Source organism: Chenopodium album, chromosome 15 (genome assembly GCF_948465745.1).
Source record: "Chenopodium album chromosome 15, dcCheAlbu1.1, whole genome shotgun sequence".
Lineage (NCBI taxonomy): Eukaryota > Viridiplantae > Streptophyta > Magnoliopsida > Caryophyllales > Amaranthaceae > Chenopodium > Chenopodium album.
This window is the reverse complement of record NC_137848.1, coordinates 12,917,313-12,944,334: the sequence shown is the minus strand read 5'-3', so window position 1 is coordinate 12,944,334 and position 27,022 is coordinate 12,917,313. Positions and strand designations below refer to the sequence as shown.

The 27,022-nt window shown below is 41.1% G+C and overlaps 1 protein-coding gene across 2 annotated transcripts; it reads right to left on the bottom strand.

Moving 5' to 3' along the window:
• Nucleotides 1–6,349: 6,349 nt before the first annotated feature.
• On the bottom strand, nt 6,350–26,925 carry LOC145581941 (wall-associated receptor kinase-like 8). Of its 2 annotated transcripts, XM_081638981.1 has the most exons (5): nt 25,796–26,925; nt 23,460–23,630; nt 22,289–22,309; nt 18,212–19,132; nt 6,350–6,645 (listed from the first exon to the last, which is right to left on the bottom strand). In XM_081638981.1, exons 1-5 carry the CDS (start codon nt 26,697–26,699, stop codon nt 6,407–6,409), a joined length of 2,256 nt encoding a protein of 751 aa, XP_081495107.1. In that variant the 5' UTR covers nt 26,700–26,925; the 3' UTR covers nt 6,350–6,406. The 2 variants fall into 2 exon arrangements, 1 of the variants encoding a protein (XP_081495107.1); XR_014099707.1 differs by lacking the exons at nt 18,212–19,132; nt 22,289–22,309; nt 25,796–26,925 and having other exon boundaries at nt 6,558–6,717; nt 23,460–23,593.
• Between the last annotated feature and the right edge of the window lie 97 nt (nt 26,926–27,022).

Here is a 27,022-nt window from a genome sequence, read left to right as displayed (position 1 = left end):
AAGTATAATGTACATCATCTTCCTAGTAAGGGTGACACATGACGAGATCATGTATTTCCTAGTAGAGGTGAGCAAACTGGGTACCCGATCAAAATTTTAGGATCCGGACCCAGAATTGGTTGGGACCGGGTCCTAAAATTTGGAATCGGAATTGGAACCGATACAACCAGGTCCTAAAATTTAGGAATTGGAATTGGTTTCACCGGGTACCTACTTATATACATACTTGTTAAAACTTTATATAAATTATAATATTTTTTGGTTTATTTTCACTTTTAGCGTTTAATACTTATATTTTGATATGCATTAATATATTATATTTTTGTTAAATATTAATATATATTTTTTTTATTATTTTACTAACTAGATACATTAAAAAATATTTATGTTTTTTTAAAGTAGATTTAGTTCAATACTCCCTCTGTTTTTAAATACTTGTTACATGTTTCCATGCACGGAGTTTTATGAGAAATTGGAGAAAGTAATAAAATATGGAGGTAGTGGGGTTGGTAGAAGAATAAAAAATTGTAAAAAACCAAAAGTAGTGGAGAGAATTGAAGGAGAGAGAATATGGAATTAATATTATTGGGTCCACTTTGTGAGAGAAATTAATTAAATATTATAAAAGCTTTCCAAATAAGGAAATGGAGCAAGTATTTAAAAATGGCCAAAAAAAATAAAGTGGAGCAAGTATTTAAAAACGGAGGGAGTATATATTAGGTAACCGGGTATCCGACCGGTTCCGATTCTATAAATTGAAAATTAGAATTGGAACCAGTTGCAATTGGGTCTCTAAATTATTAGCCGCAATTGGAACCACCGGGTCCAATTCTAATTCCGGACCCGCTAATTCCTAGCCGGTTTCGATTCCAACTCTAGTTACCCGAATTTTTTCCTTATCCCTATTTCCTAGTAATGATGTCATGTTGGGGGTCATCATCTTCCTAGTAATTGACTAATATTGTGCCATGACACAAGAGACAAATAACAATTGTATGACACACGTGATTTTGGAGCGTAGCTCACCCTCTACAGGATTTCCAGGTCTCTAGTAATTAGAGTCATACGTTCTCCGTTTTTAAATACTTGCTTCATTTCTTCATGTACGATGTTTTAGGAGAAATTGAATAAAGTAATAAAATATGAAAGTAGTGGGGTAAGTGGAAAAATAAAAAATTATAAAAGCAGAAGTAAATGAGAGAATTAGAGGATCAAAGAGAGAATATAAAATTAATAAAATATACTTTTTGACTTTATGTTGGGTCCACTAGTTGAGAGAAATAAATTAAATATTGTAAAAACTTTCCAAATAAGGAAATTGAGCAATTATTTTAAAAACGGTCGAAAAAGGAAAGTGGAGTAAGTATTTAAAAACGATGGAGGGAGTACATGACTCTAATATCCCACGTTTTCACATGATCCCAACAACAAATTATATCGATACCAACAAATTATTTTTGCATTTGTTGGTACTACTGAATAGGTTGGTTGTATCATGATTATACTATCTAAAGTATCATGAAATATAAATGCGTGTTATGATTTTTTTTTTTCCAAGTGCAGTATAGGTAAATGGACGAATATGCCCTTATTAGAGTCACGTATGACTCTAATTACTAGAGTCCTAGAAATCATACACCCTCTATTACTGAAATGTCCAGTACCTACCATTACTACAATTGATTTTGAAGGAGAGATATTTCATTATTTGGTGGTTTATACTTTATAGTAACAAACTAATAACTAGAGATGTTAAAATTGAACTGATCCGAAAAAAATCATCCATTTCAAATTGTAATCGATTCGATTTGACCCGAGAAATTCATGATCCAAATCCGATCTGTAATTGACCTGAACTTAAATCGAATTCGAATTTAACCCGATCTGAACTTAATCCGACATCGATTTGATCCGACTTGAACTCAACCCGAACTCGATATGACCCGACTTGAACTCAAATCGAACCGATTTGACCTGACTTGAACTCAATCCGATCCAAAAATGACCCGAAAAATTAAATAATCGATTTAATTTGATCTATTTTAACCTGAACTAATATTAACCCAATCCAATTTTAAACCGATCCGATTTTAACCCGGCCATAATTTTAAACCTAACCTATTATTGACATTTTTTTTTCAAGTTCTTATACTACTATATATTTACAAATTTACTCCCTCCGTATTTTAATAAGTGTTACAGTTTGACCGACACATAGTTTTAGGCAATTTAATTGACTTAAATAAAATAAGAGGTAAGTGGGGTAGTTGAACTATTAAAAAATTATAAAAGAAAGATAGTAGGGTTAATAGTTTTATTGAAAAGTAATGAATGTGAGAGAAAAGATATAATAAAAAAAAAGTAGTAGTGGTTTGGGTGGGGACCATGAAAGGAGAGAGATATAAAATTTAAATGTAGTTTTTTACCAAAAAAAAGAAAAAGAAAATGTAACACTTATTAAAACACACGGAGGGAGTACTAATTATTAATAAGTTAGAAAATCTAAAATTCTATCTTATACAAATTAAATTAGTAATAAAGCAAACTAATAGTACTCGTAGCCTCATGAGAATAAACAATTGAAGAGTAGTACCTTAAAAAGAGGACATTCTTTTTTGTATATATCACCATATGTGACTATCATATATCAATTTATCAGTTTATCACTAGTTCATTACTAATCGTCTCACTTATGTATGTAGGTATGATAAGTCATCGATAATTATTCAATTAAAATTTGGCTCCAAGATTAATATTACACAAGAATTGATCGATAATTCTTCACATTTCGTAACAGTGAACCACGCAATATGAGAAATGACACATATGACGAATGACTTGATACTGACCTGATAATAAGGTAAAAATTCAATAATTACTCAAGTTTAAAAATGGCCTTATTTGGATATTGAATTATTTGGTCAACTCAACCAAAATCTAGAAAAACACGGAAAGGATTTGAATTAGAATTGACCAAATACTGAATCACCCTTATCTTAATCGAACTGAACTTGACTGAATTGAAATCATATGAACCAAAATCAACCCGACCAAAATTCATACAACCCGAAATTAACCCAGTTAAACCCGCTTTGAACATGATTTGTATTTATTCGAATTGAACATGAATCAGTCGATCTGGAGTTGACTCGACCCAAATCTGAAACGAAATCGATAGACCATGATTCGAATTTGACCCGGCCTGACCCGATCCTATCCGAGTTTAAAGAATAATTTTGACCTGAACAAACCTGACCCAAACTCCATCCGGTTATCCGAATTGACACCTCTATTAACAACCATCTTTAATACCAACAAACACAAACTGAAAGTAGAAGAGCATAACTTAAATAACCCATGCTTATATAATAGACTTTTTAAATCAAGATTAAATATTTTTTTGGGAAATTCTCAATGGTGCTCATCAGTTTTTAATTTTCTCTTTGGTGAACATTAAAAATTTCAATTATCTTTGGTATAGTCGTGTATTACTTCTATTAATTCAATGGTGACATTAGTTAATGAATTTAATCATTTATTTACCATGGTTAGTTTTTTTTGTTATTTTTAATAATTAAATTATTAAAAAAAATTGATTGATTTTTATAAAATAAAAAAAAAACTTTTCCCCTTTCCTCCCCTGTCGGAGCCCCCCTCCCCCTGCCAGACTAGCTGCGACCTAGCCACTTGCCGGTGACAAGGTCAGCACCCTCCCGTCGTTGGCGACCCCAGCCTAACCTCACCACCAATCCCCAACTTCCAAACCCCGTTCTTTCTTCCAAACCCCCGCTACCGATCCCATCCTCGGTGTCGAGCTGCTACCTCCCCCTAGTCGCCGCGACCCCCTAGACCCACCCAATTCCCCTGTCGCATCTTCAAAACCCCATCTCACTACCCTCCATTTACCAAACTACAACCCAAAATACCCCATTTCATCTTCAAACCAGCCGAAAATCTAATTTAGGTAGTTCGCGAATTGATTGAAACTCGATTAATCAACAAAGCTCTGAAGAACAATTATCGGAATTAGGGAGGAAAATCAAGAAGGCAATGAAGGAGAGAGAAAGGTTGAAGAAGAAAATTATTCGATCTAGGTTTTTGAGCGAATGTTTGGAGGAAATATGGAGAAACGAGAGGGTTTTAATTAGGGGAGGGTGGGGGTGTCGTGGGTGGAGGAGAGGGAGGAGGTAGGGGTCGTTGACTAGCGCCGACACCATGAGGAGGGTGAGGGTCGCCGGCCGACGCTGACAGGGGAAGGGGCTGTTAGTGGATTGGGGTTAGGGTGGTTGGTTTTTTTTTTATAATTTTATTATTAGGGTCATATTATTTAATATGTCTTTAGTTAAATAGGGTTAGCTTATAATTGCATATTTATGTCATAATGTCACCATTGAATTAGAAATAGTAATTAGTAAGTACCAAAGATATTCCATAAAACTTTGTTCACCACTGAGAATTTTATAAAATTGGAGTAACAAAGAGAATTTCCCAAAAAATTTTAGTGATGAGTATTTTTTTTTTTTACACAAATTCTTATATGTGGCTGGTTACACGGTGTATCCAATCATCATGGGGGTTATTTCAATTTGTTAGTGTTATAGGGGTTACTTGGTCAGTATTATAGGGGTTACTTTTTCAGTATTGTAGTTACTCAGTGATTATTATATTTGCTTGTACAAGAACAAAGTATTATAGATCGAAAGAACAAAGTAACCTTTCTCACACTGACCGAGTAACTCCAAACTGAGTGAATAACTCCAATAACACTAATAAAGTAACTCCTGTAACACTAACAAAGTAATCTCTATCACACTAACAAAGTAATCTCTATGATGGCTATTCACACCATATAACAATTTGTGAGAATGGTGAAACGATAGAATGTTTGGTAAGGGATTTCAATACTTTGGCCAAGAATGAGGTTTTTTGTTAAGTATTTGGGAATTAATTAATAGCCTATATAAGAATTAAGAACTCTCACAATTACCTATTATTATAGGCTTAACAGTAAAGGCGAAGTCTTCCCGTCAACATAATTTACTCTCATTATAAGTACAAGTTTTTAATTTGCCTTCATTAATTAATGTTAATAGCTTCTTTTTTTCCTTTATTTTTTTACCTTCATTAATGTTAATTGCTTTTTTTTTTTCACTTAACTGTTTAGAATAGTGAGTGAACATTTATAGCCCTAAAATATTTGTTTACATATTTTCCCTCATTAATGTAACCAATAACTGAAAAAGCCCCCATCCCCACGAACATGCGTTGTGCGCGTTAGCTAACCTAGTTGTAGAAAAAGAATTCTCACTTGGACCTTTATAACTTGGAACTAAAAGTTACTCTATGTCTCTATCTGTTCTTTTTCCTACCTCCATTTCTTAAAGTGTGTAAAAAAGGATTTTTCTTTTTTTATTATCTCTCACAAATAATATCCTTTTCTTGTACATAATAAAACTAGGTTAAATCCCGTGCCACGCACGGTAATTTTTAATACTTAATACTTATCATTAGTTTAACACTATTATTTAATTATAAAAATTTATACCTAATTGCAAAATAGGATGAAAGTTCTTTAGTTACAAAAAATATTTATCACACTAAAGAAAACAGAGAGAATAATATATGCACGACTAATAAAAATAACTATGAATTTCATTACAAAGTTATAGATAGCAAACTATTATTGCATAATATTGTATAAAAAAAATATATATATATCTTTGTTTGAATGTGTACAAATGGAATATACTTATCAAATAGGAAATGTAATATTATTGTATTTTGTATTAAAAACTTCTCTAAAAAGCTTTGACCAAAAAAATAAAATAAAAAAAAAAAAAAACTTTTGGAGGGAAAATTTTTAACCAGGAGATGACATGTGTCATTCCTGGTTTCGCCTTTAGTATAAAGTTATAGATAGATAGATAATAGATAATAGAGATTGTACTTTATTTTATTCTCTGTACAATCATCCAATTTATGAGTGAAATTTTAAATTATGTTAACATACAACTATAAAAGAAAGAATATAATCATATAGAGTCTTATTGATTCAACTATTTTGCGTGAAATGGAATTATAGATACTAATGTTGTGCAATGATAAACGTACCTGATTAAATCAAGAACCGATTAAAAAGAAACAACGATGCTACACGCCTACACCCTTGGATGGATATTGTATATAAATGTATAGTAGTGAAGTTTTTTTTTTTTTTTTTAAATTAAATTGTAAGTCATAAAAAGTTCAAGAGTAATTTAATACATAAGCCCATTAAATATCCAATTAGTAAGAGTCATGAAAAGATCAAGAGTGATTTACAGCATAATCCCATTAAATATCCATTTAGTAAGAGTCATAAAAAGTACAAGAGTAATCACCAAATCAAAGGCAGAAGAAATATAAATCATCTAGGATTATACAATAGAGACAATTCGGCAGAATCTAATACTCTACTTCCTAAGGAAAATGTGCTTGAGTTCGCACTCTTGCTCCTTTTAACAAACACTTGCTCAGGTTTTGGCTTGTTAAGATCATTTATATGTGGCACATGTAGAGACAAAATCCTATCTATCTCTAACCAAACTTCTTTCATGGTCGGTCTTCTCTTTCCATCCAAGATTAAACATTGTTTTGCAAGGTTAGTGTTTCGGGGTTTTTTGAGTCCCTTAGGAGAGTTACAACACTAAGACTGGATGCTCGCTTGGATGCCTGTACCTGCAAAACAACGGAGCACCGAATGGTCGGTGGTCCGCCTCCGAAGCTTAAGTTAGTCTAAGTCCGAAGAATAAGGTGCGGAATGTAAAGGGTTATCTGCTCGGATTCCGAGCTCGGGTGTACTGTTCTCTTGAGAGTGACAGTTCTAACAATGATTAGTAATCACTGAGTATATCTCACGTATTGAAGGTCCAGGAGTTTCACGTAGCCGCAAATGAGGAGGTCATCTCCTATTTATAGGCTTCTCGAAAAACGTGCACCCCCTAGGGTTTCGTGCCCTAGGGAATACTCACGCAGCTTTTGCAGACTTCGGGATTTGGGCCTGAAAGCCGCCAATCCCAGGTCCTTTTATCCGTCTGCCACGTGTCGTTCCTTGAGAGGTCCAAGGTGGCGCCCCTTTCAGTGACACGTGGCGGACTCTGATTGGGCCAACTGGCCTAGGGTATTTTTACCCAAATCATTTGCCCCTCACAGGTGACACGCGCTTGCCACGTGTTGCATCCGACTGGTCGGATTTTGAATAGTTACTGTGGAGGGAAAGTTTTAGGGTTTTTAACCCTTCTATAAATAGAAAGTTTTCACCCCCGAATCTTTTACACCTTTGCGAATCTTTGGAGAATCCATGACTTTTGACTTTAAGAATCTCAAAATTCCCTAAGTGTTTCTTAGTTCTCAAGCATCCGACACTCGGCCCGCTGTCCGATAGTTCTCAGCTAACCAAGCGTCTCTTCACCCTTCTTCTAAAGGTAACGCCTGTTTCTTCTTTTATTTCTCATTTTTTCTTTGTTTTCGAAAAAATGGTTTCCCAATCGCATGCGGCACAGTATAGGATAGTGATCAGCCGGTCACCGGGGACGGCTGAATCTAGAACTTGCAGTGCCGACTGCTTGACCAGCGACTGTGCTTTGCGAACTTCTCCGAATCCGACTGGTTTCGCGTCTGTGCAGGACACGATGGCCAGAACGAAAAGAACAGCAAGAAAACCCAACTTCGATGGATCTTTTTTCCCGTCGGATGGTTCAACTCTTTATTCTGACGGCTCAATGAGGGTGCCTCGAAGTGAGGTGTCGGAACACCCTGATAGCCCTTCTTATCTTCCTCCTACCCCTACTTATTACCATTCGCCCTCTTCAAGCGGTACTCCTAGTGATAGGATACTAGAGGAGGCAGATGAAACCTATGCAGTCGGGCCTTCTGAACAGGCGCCGGAAGAGAGTCTAAGGGAGGACCTTGCTGGCACCAGTCGGCAGTCCCTTAGCTCTAATGACAGTTCTGATGACGAGTCGGCCTCGTCATCTTCTTCAGATAATGCCTCTGCCTCTTCAGGGGAGGCAAGGACCAGAATAGATGCTGCCAGGGAGTCCTTGGCAGTTGAGAGGGGGGAATCCTGGGCCGAGCCGAGCGCTTCCAAGCGCTTGGAGAAAGCCCCCTACTATCATCATGTTCCGCAGAGCAGGCGGAACACCATGGTAAACGGCCTTACAAGTTTTAAGCGTAAGGTTGTTCTGGGCCATGGCTTCACTTTGTGCGTCCCCAATAAGGACGACACCATTACTTGGCTGAGTATGGCCAGCTATGAAGACCAAGCATTCGGTTGTTATGAGGCGGCCTTTCAGGCTGGCTTGCGCTTCCCTCTCCACCCGGCCGTGGAGAGGATTTTGGATGGATACCAACTTGGTATCTGGCAACTCGTACCCAATTCATGGATCAATATTCTGGGGTACGTTGCCGCCTGCGAGATGCTGGAAGTGGAAGCGAGCTTTGAAGCATTCGCCCACATGCATTATCTTAGCAGGGCGCCTGCTAGGGGTGGCGAGGGCTGGTACACCTTGACTACATGCAAGGGGTACATGATGGCTGTCGGCAAAGAGAACAAGTGGAAAGACTGGAGAACTAAGTTCTACATAGTCAAAACTGCCGACCGCCGCCTGAACCAAAAGTATAACAGGTGGAACAAGGATCCACCTCTCCTAGCAGGCAGGAGTGCATTGCCAGCTCTTCCTAGACGAGCAAAGGAGGAGATCATGGACGCGGGTTTGTTCACCGTGTCTGTGAAGACGAATGATGAGGGGGACAAGGAAGTCACCCCTCAATGCTATCTCCCTTTGTACAAATGGTTTGAGGAAGGGACGTTCTTGGCCGCTTGTGGGCTAAGTACTGAGATGCCGAGAGGTAGTCGGTCGTCTGTTTAATATGCCATATTTATTTTGCTTGTCTTCACTTGTTAAATGTGTCTTAACACTTGATTCTTTTTTGCAGACAAAGCAATGGAGAAACTCTCGGCCTCCAGGAAGGCGGCTGTATCTGCTGCCAGATACAGATCAAACGTCCTTAACAGGACGGAAGCCACCACTGCAAGGGTGGGAGAGCAGCAACCAGCCGGTACCCCAGGGGTGCGATTTTGTACTTGGCATTTTTCTGATTAATGCTTATCCTTTGCCGAATGTTTACTGACCTTTGTTTTGTCTTCAATGACACAGGGTACCTCCTCCAAATCCCCGTCCAAACCATCCGACCCTAAGCTCCAAAAGACTAGGGCGGGTGATGTGAGCGCATCCGGCAAAGGCGGCCGGAAGCACGTTGCTCATAAGCCCAAGAGACCCTCAGACGCCCCTGCTGGTGAGAAGAGGTTTCTGGGGGAAAAGCCCCCCTCTTCATCCGGTAAGGAGAGGCTTTTGGGGAAAAGGCCCGCCTCTTCTACCGGTCAGAAGAGGGTTATGGGGGAAGAGGAGGTGGATGAGGAAGATGGTAAGAACCATTCGTCCCCTTTTCCTTTCTTCAAGTTATCCATACTTGAGTATTTTTCTAACTTTTTCTTCTTGCAGTTCCCATACAGAGGCCGACTGTAGTTCAAATGGCCAAGTCCATGCTGAGGGCAATTGATCCGGATGATAAAGCATCCGTCAGAGGAGTCGGCACCCTAGACCTTGATGGTATTCTAGGGAACCTTTGTGAGGTATAAACTTAGCCTTGCCTTAACATTCGTCTTTCTCTTTTATCCGCCTGATTCTTAACCATCCGGCTTCTTTTTGCAGGCCATGCTGCGCGTCCAAGGGCTCGGAAAACCCCTCAAGGAGAAGTCCAAAGAGGTAAAAGCTGCTAAGGCTCAGGCCGAGTCCGCCTTGGATAGGGCTCAATTTGATATTGCTCAGAATGAATTTTTGACGCTTGATATGATGTATTCGCAGTCGGAGGCCAATCTGCAGGTGAAGAAGGATCTGGACTCGACCCGCCTTCAGGTCTCCAACCTCAAGAAGGAGATCAAATCCCTTAAGGCGGAGCTCGAGCCCCTTCAGGATGCCAAGGATGAGGCCGAAAGGGCCCAGAATAGGGTGAGCCGCCTGGAGCATAAACTCACCAACCAGGAGCTCCAGCTGAGGACCAAGTTCGAGTCCCGTGCCGAGCAAGAGAGATCTGAACTGGTCAAACAAATGATCAGGGACAATGAGATCATCATGCGGGACACTTGGGCGGCTGTTCAGCCAGGCTCGGACTATCAGATTTGGAAGTCCAAGTTTGATGAGCTCAGCAAAGCTCTCGACGATCGCCTCCTTGAGGAGATGGAAGAAGCTTCCAAGGCTGATGCTGAGGCCGAGGCTGCTGAGGGCTCTGGGTCCGACTCTTCTGAGGAGTCGTCCTCTGGAGAGGAGAAGGGAGATCAGGCGGAGGAGCGAGAGAAAGATGATGAAGAGCAGCCGAAGGACAACAGGCCGGCTGCCAATGAAGAGGCTCTCCCCTGATCACTTAAGCTTTTTATTCTGTTTCTGCGGCCGAATGGCCATGTATTTGCTTTTCCGGCCTGTGTGCCGAGTATTTATGTTTCTTTACCGACCGAGGGGTCGGGTAATCTGACAATTTCCCTGGCTTTGCCAGGTAACAATTTAACCAATCGTCTGGTGGCGATTGGTCATTTTTAATTTGAATCATTCGGCCATTTGGCTGAAGTTTTTTCATTCTGCCCTTTGAATTGTTTGAAATTTTTGCATGTTTTTTGGCTAAGTATTATAACCTGTATACCATGCGAATGTTCTTGCCCCTGGACGGATGTCGAGTGGTTTCGGTTTATGAGATTGATTGACTTGGAAATTATTGATACTTATAAGAGTATTCATGGTTTCTAAGTCAATCAATCACTATGGTGATTGCCCCAAACCACGCGGCAGACGTCCATCCAGAATTTGGCAAAAATAAGTGTTCATTCGGCCATTGGCTCGAACAGAACTCAAATTTCCAGCTTAGCTGTTATGCTAAGGAAAAATCCCCGCCTGTTCTGCCCCATAAGCAAAAACAGGAACATCCGGCCATTGGCCTCATTGAGATTAAAGTGTTAAGTCTGGGACTTAACTCATTTTCGTTAAAATAATTCATCCGCCTGTCTTGCCCCATAGGTAGGGATCAGGCGGCATCCGGCTGATAGCCTCAAATAAGTGCTAAGTAGTTAACTTAACGCATTTTAAAAAAAAATTCCGCCTGTTTTGCCCCTGAGCTAAAACAGGCGCATCCGGCTTTATGCCTCGGTTAGCCTCTACTTATGAAACAGTGACCATTTCCGAACTGTGCTAGAACAGATAGAAAATTTTGGCCTTTTAGATTTCACTTTCGATTAAAACAAACGACTGCGAGTGCTGCCTTAGCATTCGGTTGGGCCGCTTGTATATTCGTAGAGCAATGTGCCACCCAAATGGGAGATGCTTCTCCTCGACGAATTCACCCAAATGGGCGTCGCCGGTTATCTGACTCATGTTGGAGCAGACGGTCATACTCATGTTGGAGCAGACTGTGACCATTCGGTCTCTTTTTATATATATATCTGGCCTTAGGCCTCGTAATTGATTAAGTAAATGTTGGTATAAACTTAATAAAATTTCGTAGGAACGACTGTTTAGAACAATCGGCTCCTTCAAAGGGTTTGGGACGTCTGCTGTTGAGACAGACGCCTTTCAAACATATTGGCCGTCTGTAGCTGGTACAGACGGTGCTGAAAATAATAAAAGTTTGAAAAAGGGAAACATATTCTCATTAACAAACCTTTGAGATAACAAAATTGAAGCATTTACATTCGTACTTAGAAGTAGTACTTTTTCAAGTTGTCTACATTCCAAGTTCTGGGCAGCTGCCTGCCGTCTCTTATTTCCTCATAGATTCGGTAGGGGCCTTCCCAATTTGGGGTTAGCTTTCCCTGCTCATTCGCCCTACCGACTGCTTCCATTTTTCGTAGCACAAAGTCCCCCACTTTGAGAGGACGCTTGTGTACTCTTTTGTTGTAAGTCCGAGTCATTCTCAGACGGTATATCTCATGGCGCAAGGCAGCATTGCCCCTGCGCTCTGGTAGTGAGTCCAATGCTAGACGCATGGCCTCCCAATTTGCCTCCTCATCATACAACATGATTCGAAGAGTCGGCTCATAGTGTTCAATGGGCAAGACAACTTCTGCACCATACACCATAAGGAATGGGGTCTCTCCAGTTGCCCCTTTAGCAGTCGTCCTGATGGACCAGAGGACGTGTGGTAATTCATCCGCCCAAAGGCCACCAGCCCGTTCAATTTTCTTTTTAATTCCGTCTAAGATTAACTTGTTAAAGGCCTCGACCTGGCCGTTTGCTTGAGGCCGGCCGACTGATGCGAAAAAGCTAGAGATCCCTTGGTTTCCCAGCCAAGTCTTGAGTTGAGGCGTCTCAAATTGAGGACCATTGTCAAAAACCATAGACATGGGCACCCCGAAACGAGTGATTATGTTTCTCCAGATGAAGGAAATAACATCTTTTGTTTTAATGTTTTTGACCGCCTCCGCCTCTACCCACTTAGTAAAGTAATCCACAGCCACCAATATGTAGCGCTTGCCGCCTGGTGCGGCTGTATATGGCCCCAGAATGTCCATGCCCCATTTGGCAAAGGGTATTTGGCTGTGGATGGCCGACAGGTCTGTAGCCGGACGATGAATGAGCTTGCCAAATTTTTGACATTTGTCACATTTTTTCACCAACTCCATTGCATCCGACTCCAGTGTAGGCCAGAAGTAAAGCCGCCTGGCTTTGGCAGCAAGGGATCGGCCCCCTATATGGGAGGCGCAGAATCCTGCATGCAACTCTTCGAGGACTTCCTTACCCTTCTCAGGGGTAACACACTTCAACAGAGGCTTCAGAAAACCAGCCCTGAAGAGTTCTCCTTGTCGCAACTCGAAGTTAGCCGCTCGTTTTTTCAAAACAGCCGCCTCCTGTGGTGAGTCAGGGAGCTTGCCGTCTGTAAGGTAAGTCCGGATGCTGTCCATCCAGGTTGAGCTTCGGTCAAGAACTCCAATGGGGTCTTCTTCAGAGATACTTCTTTTTTCCATGACCTCCCAGAAGACTGACCGAGGCGTTTCACAAGAGGCGGATGATGCTAGCTTGGACAAGGCATCCGCCTGATGGTTAGAAGACCTGGGCACTTGACTTAGTGTAAATTCTTCAAGTGTCCCAACTTCAGCCTTGACCGCCTGCAGATATTTTATCATGGCCGGATGAGTGGCCTCGTACGTTCCATTGACTTGGAGTACGACCAATTGAGAGTCTGAGCAGGCGTCAATTTTCTTTGCCCCTGCTGCCTTACAGTACCGAATGCCAGCAAGCAGGGCTTCATATTCGGCCTCATTATTAGAGACCTGGAACTTGAACCGTAGTGCATATTCAAATTTGTCCCCCTCAGGAGACTGACAGATAATCCCTGCACCACAGCCGTTCGCAGTGGAGCTCCCGTCCACATACACTTTCCAAACCTGACTAGTATCATCCGGAGCAGCCGGCCTTGTCATTTCCACAATAAAATCGGCGAATGCTTGCCCCTTTATTGCTTTCCTGGGTTCGTAAGTGATTTCCAATCCTTGCATTTCAATCGCCCATTTGAGCATTTGTCCAGAAGACTCCAAGGTTGTCAGAGGCCGCTTGATCGGCTGGTCAGTATAGACCACTACCGCATGTGCCAAGAAGTAAGGTTTCAATTTCTTGATGGCCATGTAGAGAGCAAGACCAAACTTTTCAACCATGGGGTACCGAAGCTCAGCGTTCCTGAGAACATGGCTGATGAAATAGACTGGGAGCTGAGTGCCGTCTCTTTCAGCTAAGAGAACAGCGCTGAGGGCATGATCTGAGACGGCCAGATACATGAAGAGCGTCTCTTTGGGAAAAGGGCTAACAAGCCTCGGCAAAGAGTGCAAATGAGTTTTTAACTTTTGAAAGGCCGCCTCTGCATCACCACCCCATTCAAAATTAGTCTTCTTCCTGATTGCTTGGAAAAAGTAGAGACACTTATCGCCTGACCGACTGAGGAATCTCCCCAGGGCCGCCAGACAACCTGTAAGCTTTTGAACCTCTTTCACAGTACGGGGCGACTGCATGTCGATGACCGCCTGTATTTTCTCAGGATTGGCCTCTATTCCCCTTTGATCAATCAGGAATCCGAGAAACTTCCCAGACTCAACACCAAAGACACACTTTTTTGGATTTAGCATGACCTTGTGCCGCCTGAGTGTGGCGAATGTTTCTCGGAGATCAGTGAGGTGATCCACTTGTAGTTTGGATTTGACTATCATGTCATCAATGTATGCTTCTACATTCCTCCCAATCTGATTAATGAAGACCGTATTAATCATTCGTTGGAAAGTAGCAGGCGCATTCTTCAAGCCAAACGGCATCACAGTATAACATAACAACCCCTGATCAGTGACGAATGCCGTCTTTTCTTGATCTTTTTTCCACAGGGGAATCTGGTAGAAGCCTGAATAGGCGTCCATAAAACTCATCAGGGCATGTCCGGCTGTTGAATCGACCAGACTGTCGATCTTTGGCAATGGATAACTATCCTTCGGACATGCCTTGTTCAGGTCGGTGTAGTCAACACACATCCGCCAAGTACCATTCGGCTTTTTTACTAACACAACGTTAGCTACCCAATCAGGGAAGTTGCATGGCCGAATGAACTTGGCGTCCAGCAGCTTTTTAACTTCAACTGCTGCCGCCTGACTTCTTTCTTCGCCGTGATTTCTTTTCTTTTGCCGAATAGGCTTCTTTTTAGGATCTACGGCTAGTTTGTGGACAGCGAGATCCGGGCTTATGCCAGGCATCTCTTCTACTTCAAAGGCAAAGGTGTCTTTGAATACTTTCAGAAGCTGGTGCAAACTGTCACCTAGCTTAGCAAATGCAACCGTCCCTACCTTAACAGTCCGCTCTAGCCGAGCGTCATCCAGAGGGATATCAATGTGTTCACCAGTCGGCTGGGGACGGAGATCATCCGACCGTTCCCCGGTCAGTAATTGCTATTTTTTCTCTTTTTTGACCGCTACCAGTTGATCAATTTTTCTCTTTTTCTCAGCTGGTGGGGCCGCTTGGTCTTTGTCATCATCAAGGTCGACTGTTTGTTTGCCTCGGACGGCTGCTGCGGCCGCGGGCTTGACATCCGAGAGATAGCACTCCCGAGCTGTCTTCTGGTCCCCATTAAGGGAGCCGACTGTGCCATCATCCCTCTCATACTTAACGAGCATGAGGGCAGGAATGATGACAGCCTTGCACTCGTTAAGAGTGGGTCGACCAAAGATGAGGTTGTAGGCAGTAAGCTCTTCAACCACGAGGAAACGGATGGTCATATGCCGGCCGTTTCCCTTTTGCCCCAGCCGGATGGGCAAATCTATCCGTCCGACTGGGTGCACGAGTCCTCCCCCAAACCCTACAAGGGTGTGAGAAACCTCCATCATGCTGTCTGGCTTGTACTTGAGATTGGACAAGCATTTGAGGCTGATGAGATCAGAGGAGCTGCCTGTGTCGATCAAGATTCGACCAACCAGTTGGTTGGCCACTTTACATTCAATGACCACAGGGTCATCATGCGGCCGACGGACTTTGCCTCTGTCCTGTTCGGTGATGATGACCTCGGGGAAGGCGGATGTGCCTGCCGCCTCTCCCTCTTCAACAGAATGGATCATCCTTTTCAGATGATCCTTGGTGCCCCGAATGGTCGGGCCACCCCCGGCGAATCCGCCTGCTATGGTATATACCGGATCTTCATCGATGTCGGTACTAACAGTCGGCTGGGGAGCCTTCTTTTTGGACTGCCCCTGATTCGCCTTTGAAGTCACTTTAGACTTCACATAGGACTTTAGCTGTCCTTTGTCGGCCAGACGGTCAAGCTCTCGCTTGAGGCTGAAACAGTCGTTGGTGTCATGACCGACATCTTCATGGAAGTGGCAATGTTTATTTTTGTTCCGATTTTCAATGGAACCTCTCATTGGAGTCGGCTTCTCAAGAGTCAGCCGGTCCTTGATTTCCATCAAGATGGAGCAGCAGTCCTTGTGGAATTCGTACCTTGGGACATACGGTTTCCACTCTTTCTTCTTCTTCTGGGCCGGCTGATCAGAGTTATCAACGGCCCAGACTTGCTTTTTCTTTTTGCTCTCTTCTGGCTTGGGAGCCGACTGAGCAGGCCGACTCTCCTTCTGTCGGTCGGACCTCTTAGAGTCCGACTGTTTGTTGGAGGAGCAGAGCTCAGTCGCCTGTATATAGGCTTCCGCCTCTCGCAGCGCTCCCTGCAGAGTGAAAATTTGCTTTCGAACGAGTTCATACTTGAAGGTAGAACCGTCCTTCAGACCCTTGAAAAAGTCTGTGAAGGCGACCTCGTCAGATAGCCCATGGATCTGGATTCGTACCAGATTGAACCGCCTGACGTAAGAACGCAAGCCTTCTCTATCTCCCTGCTGTACATTGCCAAGATCAAGGCTTGTTTTCTTGGCAGGGATGTTCATAGAGAAGTTGGAAGCAAACAAGAACGCAAGCGTCTTGAAGCTATTAATGCAACCAGCCGGCAAGTTGCCAAACCACTGTTGGGCTATGCCCTTCAGCGTGGCTGGAAAGCAGCGACACCATGCGGCATCATCCAGCCCTTGTAAATACATGAGGTGGGTGTATGCTAGCAGGTGGTCTTCGGGGTTGGTAGTCCCATCATAGGTTCCTACCAACACATTTTTAACCTTGGCCGGCTGTTCGGCGTCGGTTATTTCCTTAGAGAAAGCAGAGGGTTGGTCTCCAAGATGCTGCAGCCTAAGCTGCCAGTCCATGGGCTGATAGCCGCATGCCGCCTGTCCTCCAAAGAAAGCAGGCTGGATGTAAGGTTGAGCAGGCGTTTGGTACAATGCCTGAGCCATGTACTGAGCCGGCTGGATGACATGAGGTCCAACTTGAACCAGGGGGCTGCTTATTGGAGTCTCATGCAAAGATTGTGAATACCCCAACGAGGTATGCCTGGAGCTGTCGTGATAAGTCGACGTTGAGGCCGACTCTGAAAACTCATTCCTCTTCTGCTCGATGTAATGTCGAGCATCAGAGAATGTTTTCTTGTTACCCTTCGGCTGAACATGCCGAATGGCTTTTCTTGCAACCGTTTCTGGGAAACGGAGTCTTGAAAGGTCAAACTGAGGCCGAGCCGTGTCCTTGGGATGAGGAGTCGGCTGTCGGTCCCTGATTGATTTGTTCTTGCCCGTTTGGGCTGACTTCTTGGCCGACTGTTCCTTGGCAGGAGTAGCCGACTTCTTGTTGGTGAGTTGTTTTATCTCACCACGGAGAGTGCTCACAAGCTTCATGAGCTCGTCTCTGGTTACTGGGTCTGACCCTTCCGCATGGGTAGAATCAGACGGCTTCTTTGAATGTCCGGCTGGTTTGCTCGGAGCATTCTGAGAGTGAGGGCGCTCCCGCTTTTCCTTGCTGCGGATGCGCCTGGAGATGAGGGACCCATCTTTAGCAGTATAAGTTTCGACGTCACCGTCGTCACCTGAATCATGGTCCGTCTGGACCAACACTTCGTCCAGGGACCGATTGGTCTCTGGTGGCTGATTAGTCTCCAGTGGTCGATTGGTTTCTGGAGGCCGATTAGTTATAGAAATGGGTACAGTTTCCAAAGAGGCCATCTTAGAGGTACTCTCCCCACAGACGGCGCCAAATGTTTCGGGGTTTTTTGAGTCCCTTGGGAGAGTTACAACACTAAGACTGGATGCTCGCTTGGATGCTTGTACCTGCAAAACAACGGAGCACCGAATGGTCGGTGGTCCGCCTCCGAAGCTTAAGTTAGTCTAAGTCCGAAGAATAAGGTGCGGAATGTAAAGGGTTATCTGCTCGGATTCCGAGCTCGGGTGTACTGTTCTCTTGAGAGTGACAGTTCTAACAATGATTAGTAATCACTGAGTATATCTCACGTATTGAAGGTCCAGGAGTTTCACGTAGCCGCAAATGAGGAGGTCATCTCCTATTTATAGGCTTCTCGAAAAACGTGCACCCCCTAGGGTTTCGTGCCCTAGGGAATACTCACGCAGCTTTTGCAGACTTCGGGATTTGGGCCTGAAAGCCGCCTATCCCAGGTCCTTTTATCCGTCTGGCACGTGTCGTTCCCTGAGAGGTCCAAGGTGGCGCCCCTTTCAGTGACACGTAGCGGACTCTGATTGGGCCAACTGGCCTAGGGTATTTTTACCCAAATCAGTGAGCAATGGCTAAAAACTCTTCCTTTGAGCCTTCCAGTAGGACTTGAGAATCTATGATATTAAGCACACAAGAGTTTTCCATATGCGAAAGGAACCATGAAATCAAACTTCGATCCTCTTCAAATGCAGCACGTACTGCCTTTTGTCCCGTCAAAATCTCAACAAGGACAACACCAAAGCTATAAACATCACTCTTTTCTGTATATTGGTGAGATTGAAAGTACTCTGGATCCAAGTAACCTGGTGTTCCCATGACACGAGTAACTACACGGGTTTGATCAATAGCCACAGATCTTGAAAACCCAAAATCTGATAACTTCGCTCTATAGTTTTCATCCAAAAGTATGTTTGAAGACTTAATGTCCCTATGAAAGATGAGAGTAGAAGTTGAGGAATGCAAATAAGCAAGTGCTCCAGCTGAATCAGAAGCAATGTGTAACCTCATTTTCCAAGTGATTGGAAACTCTTCATTTGGATTATGAATATGATGGTAAAGCGTTCCGTTGGGAATAAACTCGTACACTAATAATGGTACATCGGTCTCCAAACAACATCCCAATAACTTCAATATGTTTCGATGATTAATTTGGGACATGATAACCACTTCGTTGATGAATTCTTCTCGTTGGCCTTCCTCCAATTTATTAGACTTTTTTATGGCTACAATTCTTCCTTCACTCAACATTCCTTTATAAACTGTACCATGACCTCCTTGTCCAAGTATTCTATCTTCATTGAAGTGGTCAGTGGATTTTTCTATCTCATTGATTGTGAAGATTTTTATCCTTTCTACAACTCCTTCATCTGAAGACATTTGTTGTTGAAGCAACAAGCCACCATTTCTCTCAAAATTTATCTTTTGTTGCTTGATAACTTTTCTGTTTTTGGACACTGAGTATAACCACCACCCAAAAACTAACAAAAGTGTCAATCCAAAAATTGCGCTAAGGCCTGCAATTTATGAGTGGTGCACATCAGATTTTGAGTAGTACTTTAATAGTATTGGAGCGAATCTTAATTTATCACCTTGCATCTCTATCTTTTAAAAAATTTGAGAGAATTATTATAAATAGCGTTTGGACAATTATATCACGAATAACTAAATGTTTATTTACTTATTTGTCCTTATTTACATAATTCCCTTATTTTAAAATCTCAAACTATATAGCCCAAAATAACATATATAATTTTACAATTCACTTATTTTTTGCGACCGTTATTATAATATTCAACGACCGTTTGAAAAACGGTCGCAAATATATATAATTGCGACCGATTTAATCAGCGGTCGCAAAATTGGAATCAGCGACTGCCATAAGCCGTCGCTAAAAATTTTTTTAAAAAAAAAAAGAAAAGAAAATCACACCCACCCCTGTACATCCATCCTCACCAACCCACCGAAACCACCTTTACCCACCACCATTGCCCACCCTAACCACCTTTACCCACCACCACCGCCTACCCTAAAATACCACCAACCACCCCGAATCACCTCGAAAACACCACCAGCCACCACGAAAACTCCAGCACACCTCGGATTCACATCCCTTTCCCATGAAACCCAAATCAGCCACCACAAAATTAAAGCCACCCGTAAACCAAATTAACAAAAAATTAAACATGAAAATCAAACAAAATTAAACCAACTAAAATTAGCGAAAATCAAATCCAAAAATAACAAAAATCAAACAATTTCACTTCGAATATCAAACCCAAAAAATAATGAAAATTAAAACACAAAATTATCCATAAGGTACTCGAAAATCAAACCCAAAAATCAACAAAAAAACAAAATTAAACCCAAAAAGAAACGAAAATCAACCAAAAACGAAACAAAAAAAACCAAAAACACGAAAACATACCTCAAACTTCGATTCTACCTCAAATTTGGTTTAATAAGGCCAAATTCGACCTTAAAAACCATTAACTTGTTTACACCATCACCGAACTCGCCAACACCGAACTCGCCATCACCGGACTCTTTAAAAGGAGAAGGAGAACAGGAAAGAGATCAGGGAGAAGAGGAAAGAGAAGAAGGAGAAGAGGAAACAGATCGGGAAAAGGAGAAGAGGAAAGAGAAGAAGAAGAGAATAGGAAAGAGAGAGAGGAGAAGAGGAGAGAGGCGTGAGAAGAGAGAGAGGAAAGAAAGAGTAGAGCGGCTATCAACTGATTAGGGTTAGGGTGGACCTCTTTTATACCTTTTTTTTTAAATAAAAAAAAAACACTTTTGCGACGGTATTAGCGGTCGTAATTTTGCGACCATTTGAGAAACGGTCTTAATTGTCGCATTTTGCGACCGCTACTACCGGTCGCAACAAAATTAATTTAATTTTGAATTATTTTGCACATGTATTTTATTTTTAAAATATATTTAAATACCTTTGCGACCGTTTTATAACCCAAAAACGGTCGCAAATTTACGACCGCTTTAAAAACGGTTGCAATATTGCGACCGTGTACAAATTGGTAGCAAATATCATATTTTGCGACCGTTTTCATGACGATTGTAGAAAAACGGTCGCAAATCGGCCGAATTTTAGTAGTGAATTTCAGCTTTTTGACAATCTGTTTTCTAGAATTGATAATACCACTCTCACAAACTGCAATGACTTCAACTTTAGCTTGACAAAAAAGGGAAAATTTGATAGCAAGAAAGCTAAGTCTTCGTTGGTTTCAAACAGAAATTATATTCCAAAATGCCCCAAATTTCCCCCTTCTCCTTCTTTCATCCTCTCGTTCTCCTTCTCTCTCCTCTTCTTTGTCGGTCTGTCCTCTCCTTCTCTCTCCTCTCTTTCTCTCTCCTCCCCTCATTCTCCCTTTTCTTCTTCTCCCTCCTCCTCTCTTCTTCTCCGCCCCTTTTCCTTTTTCCTTTCTTTCCGTTTCTCCTTCTCCCTCCTCCTCTCTCTTCTCCCTTCTTCTTCTTCTGCCTCTTCTTCTTCTTCGCCCCTTCTTCTCCTTTTCCCCTTTCTTTTCTGTTTCTTCTTCTCACGCATGAACATTAAACTCAACTGGGTTTTAATTTTATGAACAAAGTAAGGTTTTTCATGTCAAATTCGACCATGAAAACAGTAGATCTAGAGTTTTCATGGTCGAATTTGACCTTTTAAACCCAAAATCAAGCCAATTTCAGTGTTTTGTTGGTGAAATTCAAGGTATGTTCTTTTTTCTTACTTATATTTGGTTTTTGAGATTTTTTTTTTTAATTTTATGGTGATGTTGGTTGAATTGCGGGGGCGGATTGGTGGGTGGTTTGTGTCAGGAAACTGCGATGGTGGTGGGTGGTTTGTGTTCGGGTAAGTGTGGTGTAGAGCTAGGTCAGGGTTTGGGTGTTTTAGGTGGGTGGATCTGGGTATGGGTTCGGTCAGGGTTTGGGTTAGTGTTCGGTCAAGGTTAGGTAAGTTGGGACTGGTTTAGGGTTCGGTGGTGGTGGTGCTGGGTTTGTGGTGGATATGGGCTTAGGTGGGTTTAGGGATCAGGTGGGGAGAGTGGCGGTCTGATAGTCTGGTCTTAGGGTTAGGGTTAGTTAGGGTCTGATGGAGTGGTGGTGGTCTGATGTAGGTGGTAATGGTGGTGGTCTGATGTAGAAGGTAGTGGCGGTGGTCTGATGTTGGGGTTAGGGTTAATTAGGGGTTGTCGGTGGTGATACGTCGTGTCAGTGGTGGTGCGACGTATTTTTTTTAATTTAATTAAAACATTTTTCGACGGAATTTTCCTCGGAACTTTCCGACCGAACTGTGTCCGTCGTAACTTTCCGATGGACTTTTCAGGTGCCGGAAAACCTCTTCCGACGGAATTTCCATCTGCAAAAGACGTTTTTCCTACAAAAGCTTTTCCGACAACCGATTCTGTCAAAAATGAGCTTTTTTCTGGTAGTGATTGCTTGTGGAAGGCTAAGACTATTCCAAAAATAAACCTCTTTATCTAGCAATTGCTATGGAAAAGATTACCTACTTCTTCAAATCTTTTTCTCAGAAAGGCTTTCCAGTCAAATTCATGTATCTTCTGTCAATTTGTAGAAGAATCTGTTGATCATATCTTCTGGTCATGTATTAAAGCCTCACATTCAATTATCAGAAACATCAATGAAACCTCCACCTATTCCTTCATCAAAAACATCAATGAACCCATTCAATTATGGATCCAAAGAAACCTCACTTCCAAAACCCCTTCTCATAATAGCATTATTCCTTGGAACATTCTATTCTGCTTTGCTCTTTGGTACATTTGAAAAAGAAGAAATCTATGGATTTTTTCTAAAACAAACATCTCCTTACAAAAATCTACATCCTAGTGCATTTGGGCTACTAGTGAATGGTTTTACTCGGCAAAAAGCCATGACACTAGAAGAGAGCCTAAAGCTTCAGCATGGGATCCCCCCCTCATTCGGTCATTCCTTCTTAAAAATAAACTTAGATGCTTCTTTCATATGTAGTACCAAAGAGACATGCTCTGTAGGAATTTAAAGAGATGAGAAAGGCACTTGGAGAAGCGCTTTCCAATGGAAGGGATTCTCAACAACAGCATAAGATGCAGAATTACAAGCTCGATCTATACCTTGCTTTTGTCTGGTTACAACAAAGAGGATGGACAAAATGCATCTTGGAATCTGACAACAAATCCCTAGTAGAAGTGATAAATGACAACAACCTTATCCATGTTCTAACCAGTAATTTAATTTATTGCATACAATAGCTGCAACTTCTACCTGAGGTCAAGCTGTACTATAATGAAAGAGGGAAGAATGGAGTAGCAGACATCCTGGCAAAAGATGCAAGAAAAAATCTATGTATTTTGAATCACTTATGTAATATAGACTATCCACCTGATGTTTGTAATGATGTTTTGAACAAGGACTTAGTTATGCTAGAAAGGGATGATTCCCTCCGGGATGTAATTTTAGGCGATCCCATGGGAAGCCAAACAAACTTTGAAACCGTTTAAGTTATGAATTAAGCCCTCTTTCCTCAAAAAAATAACTAAGGGTATGTGTGGCCGGTATTGATGTAGTTTTTTGTTTTTGGTTTTTTTTTTTTCAAAATCATATAATATATGTCATATAATGAATTAAAAATTAGTCAAACTTATTAAATAAAATCAATAAATTTGAAAGTTGACAACAGAAAAAATGGAAGCATCTTTTTCTTATTTTTTGTGTTTTTGGTTTTTTGTTTTAGAAAAATCAGAAAAATGAATATAAAACACGATGCCAACAAACAAACCCTACAATTAAGGACATAAATTTGTTCCATACCTGCAGTAATCAAAACTGGTATGACCCAAGCCTTTCTTTTAGGAATGCAAATATTAGTTTTGGTCCCATTCCCACGGTACCCCCTTGGACATTTGCAATAATAACTCCCAACTTTGTTAAAACAATACTCTGGTTTCTCACAATCATTTGCTTCCTTGCACTCGTTGATGTCTAATGAAATGCAAAGCGAAACACCCGTTATACAAGTGTAACAAATATGACATAAAAATAAAGAAGATCTTCTTTCTTGATCCTGGTTTAATTGAAACTAAGATTATTCAGAAAATATATGTATAGTCTCTTGAGTAAGGCTTTGCTCTTGTCACGTCCTTATTATTTTAAGAGATTAATTTTACTAAGTAAAATTTATTTTTATTGATTGATCGATATTATATTTGCTCATTAAATTTAAGGAAAAATTAGAAAATAACACCACAAATTTCTCAAAATTAGATTATAACACCATAAATTTTCAAACTTTTATTATAACACCACAAAAAAAAAAAAAAAAAAAAAAAACCCAAAAAATTGGATTTCACCACCATCTGACGGATTTTTGTTAGTGGGGTCCACCTAGTACACGTGTCACTATTCCTATTAGTTTAAAAAAAACAAAACACAAACCCTAACCCAGCCACCACCTTAACCTCCACCCTCACCGCTGGCAGCCTCCTGTCCATCCCATCCCGCTTACCGTCGGTATCCATGCACCCGGACCATCGTACTTTACCACCGAATCCAGCACCTAGACGCGATCCACACAACTCCGTGCACCTTGCCGGCGACGACGAACCACCTCATTCCAAACCCACGAATCCACCCTTTGCTAGCGGCGAACCATCCGCCTCCCCCTCTCACCCTTACCCTCACCTGAACCCACCCAAACCCGTACCCAAAAACCGAAACCCAAACCAAATCAAGGCTACGATTGGGGTGTTTCAAGGTTTGGCGCCTTGCTGGTGGTCTAAAAAAACAAAAGATTTAGGGCTTCGAAGGTCGATTACGCCCGGGGGGTTTTCGGGGAGGGGGCAAAGGGGCTAGGCGGTTTTTGCGAGAGGCTGTGGTGGTGGGGGTGATTTTGCGGGGAGAGGGAAGGGGGAAGGTGATTTGCGGGGGGCTAATGTCGGTAGGGGTGATGTCCGGTGATTTCGCTGATGACGGAAAGGTTTCCGGCGATAGTGGGGGTCTCCGGCGGTGGAAGCACGGCCGGCAGTGGTGGGGCTGGTGGCTGGGTTAGGGTTTAGGGGTTTTTCTCTTTTTTTTTTATTTTTGTTTTTAATTAATTTTTTAAAAAACCAATGTCGTATTGACATGTGTCCATTGTGGGTCTCTTTAATGGATTCCATCTAAAAAGCCGTTAGATGGTGGTGAAATCCAATTTTTTGGTGGTGTTATGATAAAAGTTTGAAAATTTGTGGTGTTATAATCCAGTTTTTGAGAAAATTGTGGTGTTATTTTCTAATTCTATGATTTTTTTAGTAATTATAACTTATTTTTACTGAGAAATAATTATTATTACAAAACTTAAAATATTTTACCGAATCGAACTTATTTTTAATGAATTTAACATTATTTTAGTGAACTTAAATTACTTTTATTGAATATTTATATTAATAAGGTGAAAAGAACAACATGGCCTAAATTAATAAGTTCACAAAAAAAAAGTTTTTATACACAATTTGAGATAAGTTCATATACACAAATTCTTATATGGGGTGTGGCCAACGATCATAAGGTTACTTCGTTAGTGTTATAAGGGTTACTCGATTATTTATAATTTTACATAGGTTAATTAGTTAATATTATAAGGGTTACTCGGTTAGTGTATTATTTAAGGGTTACTCGATTAGAATTATAGGGGTTACTCGATCATTGTTATAAGGATTAATTTATTCTTTTACAAGTGGCCACGTGGTGTGGCCAGCCACACAGAAAGCACGCTAATTCATATAAAATAATATAGAGTATAAATAATTTAACTACATTTAGCAATATTATTTTAATTTAAATATAATTTAACTTTAGTAAAAATAGTTTCAGTTTAGTAAAATAAAAGTTCACTTCAGTAAAAAAATAAAAATAAAAAATAAAAAAAATAAAAACAGTAAAAAATCAATAACCATAAGTATAAGAATAATTATAATAGAGAATCGCTAAAAATAATTTTACTTCAGTAAAATTTATTTCAGTTCATCAAAAATCATTTCATTTCAATTAAAATAATTTTAATTCAGCAAATATAAGATGAACTGAACAGATCAGACAAATTTAGATAAATTTAGATAAACAAATACTGTATAGCCTAAGAAGTGGAAAGGACAATTTTTTTTTAATACCTATGCATCCAAGAGGATGGTAAGGGTTGCCAGAGTAACCTTCTATGCATCGGCAGCGATACCCCAATTCCCGCATCGGATCATAACACTCTGTGTTTCCTTTACATAAGCAGCCTCCATCCACTTTCGCCACAGAGCAATTGTCTCGTCCAACAGTCCAATTAAATACTACAGGAACCGCCAAGGCTTGGTAGTATTCCATAGACCGTCCTAAATAATTTTCATTATATATAAACGCGTCTTTTGCCACCGGAAATGCAACATTACACGGGTTAAAACCATTGACAGAAGTACGATTGCTAGGACTCTCTACTTGCACTGTAACGTTGTTAACTCCAGAGGGAATCGAGGCTTGGCAACACCCAACCCCGGAACATTCACCGTTGATCACATCATCTGGTTCTACACAGTTTGTCGAGCATCCAGTTTTATATTTTAATCCAACTCGAAACCCCGAAAATGAGGCTGTGGTGTCGCACCCTATAGCAACTAACATGTTTTCGGGGCTAGATAGTGTAAATGTTCCCAAGTTGAACCTTTCCAACCAACTGTGAACTCGGCTAGTTTGGTTGTAACAATCGTAAGAAACATTTGATTTGGCGCGTAACACACCCTCTACTACTGAAATATTCAGTACCTCCATCTCCAACAATATCGGAGTTGGGGGGTTAGTGGCATTATTACAATTGATTTTGAAGGAGGAAGATGTTTCATAATTTGGTGGTTTATAGTAACAACCTTCTTCAATACCAAAAGGGTAAGGAATGCTCAAATTTCCACACTTAGCTGAGCAGTGTGGGCTGATTACTAGGGGTGACGCTGCTTCGTCGTCTCCGGTGGTGAGTGTTGTCAACACCCACCACAGGCAAACTGAGAGTAGAAGAGCATAACTCGAATAACCCATGCTTATTATAAGAGTGTTTTTGGAGCTAGAGTAGATAATTTAAAGGAAGAAACTTTTTTTTTGTTTTTTGAAAGAAGTGAAACGGTAGAATTTTTTTTTTTTTTTTTTTTTTTTGTAAGGAAATCAACAATACTTTGGGCAAGAATTAAGGTATGTATTTAGGAGTTACCAAGACTACCTATTAATATGGGCTAACAGTCAAGGCATAGTCATTCCGGCAATGTAATTTGTCTTGTAGAAAAAGAATACTCAATGAAACTAAAAGTTACTCTGTCTCTATCCAATTTTTATTTATTTATTTAGAAAAATTTGTTAAAAATAAG

What these genes read in the sequence shown, in the direction of transcription:
- LOC145581941 (XM_081638981.1), bottom strand. Translation starts at nt 26,699, where the DNA reads ATGGGTTATTCGAGTTATGCTCTTCTACTCTCAGTTTGCCTGTGGTGG. An exon ending in ACCAGTTTTGATTACTGCAG is followed by an intron (nt 22,310 to 23,459) that starts GTATGGAACAAA and finishes TTTTTGATGAAG; the next exon opens with GAATAGGTGGAGGTTTCATT. An exon ending in GGAAGAGTTTTTAGCCATTG is followed by an intron (nt 6,646 to 18,211) that starts CTCACTGATTTG and finishes AACCCCGAAACA; the next exon opens with CTAACCTTGCAAAACAATGT.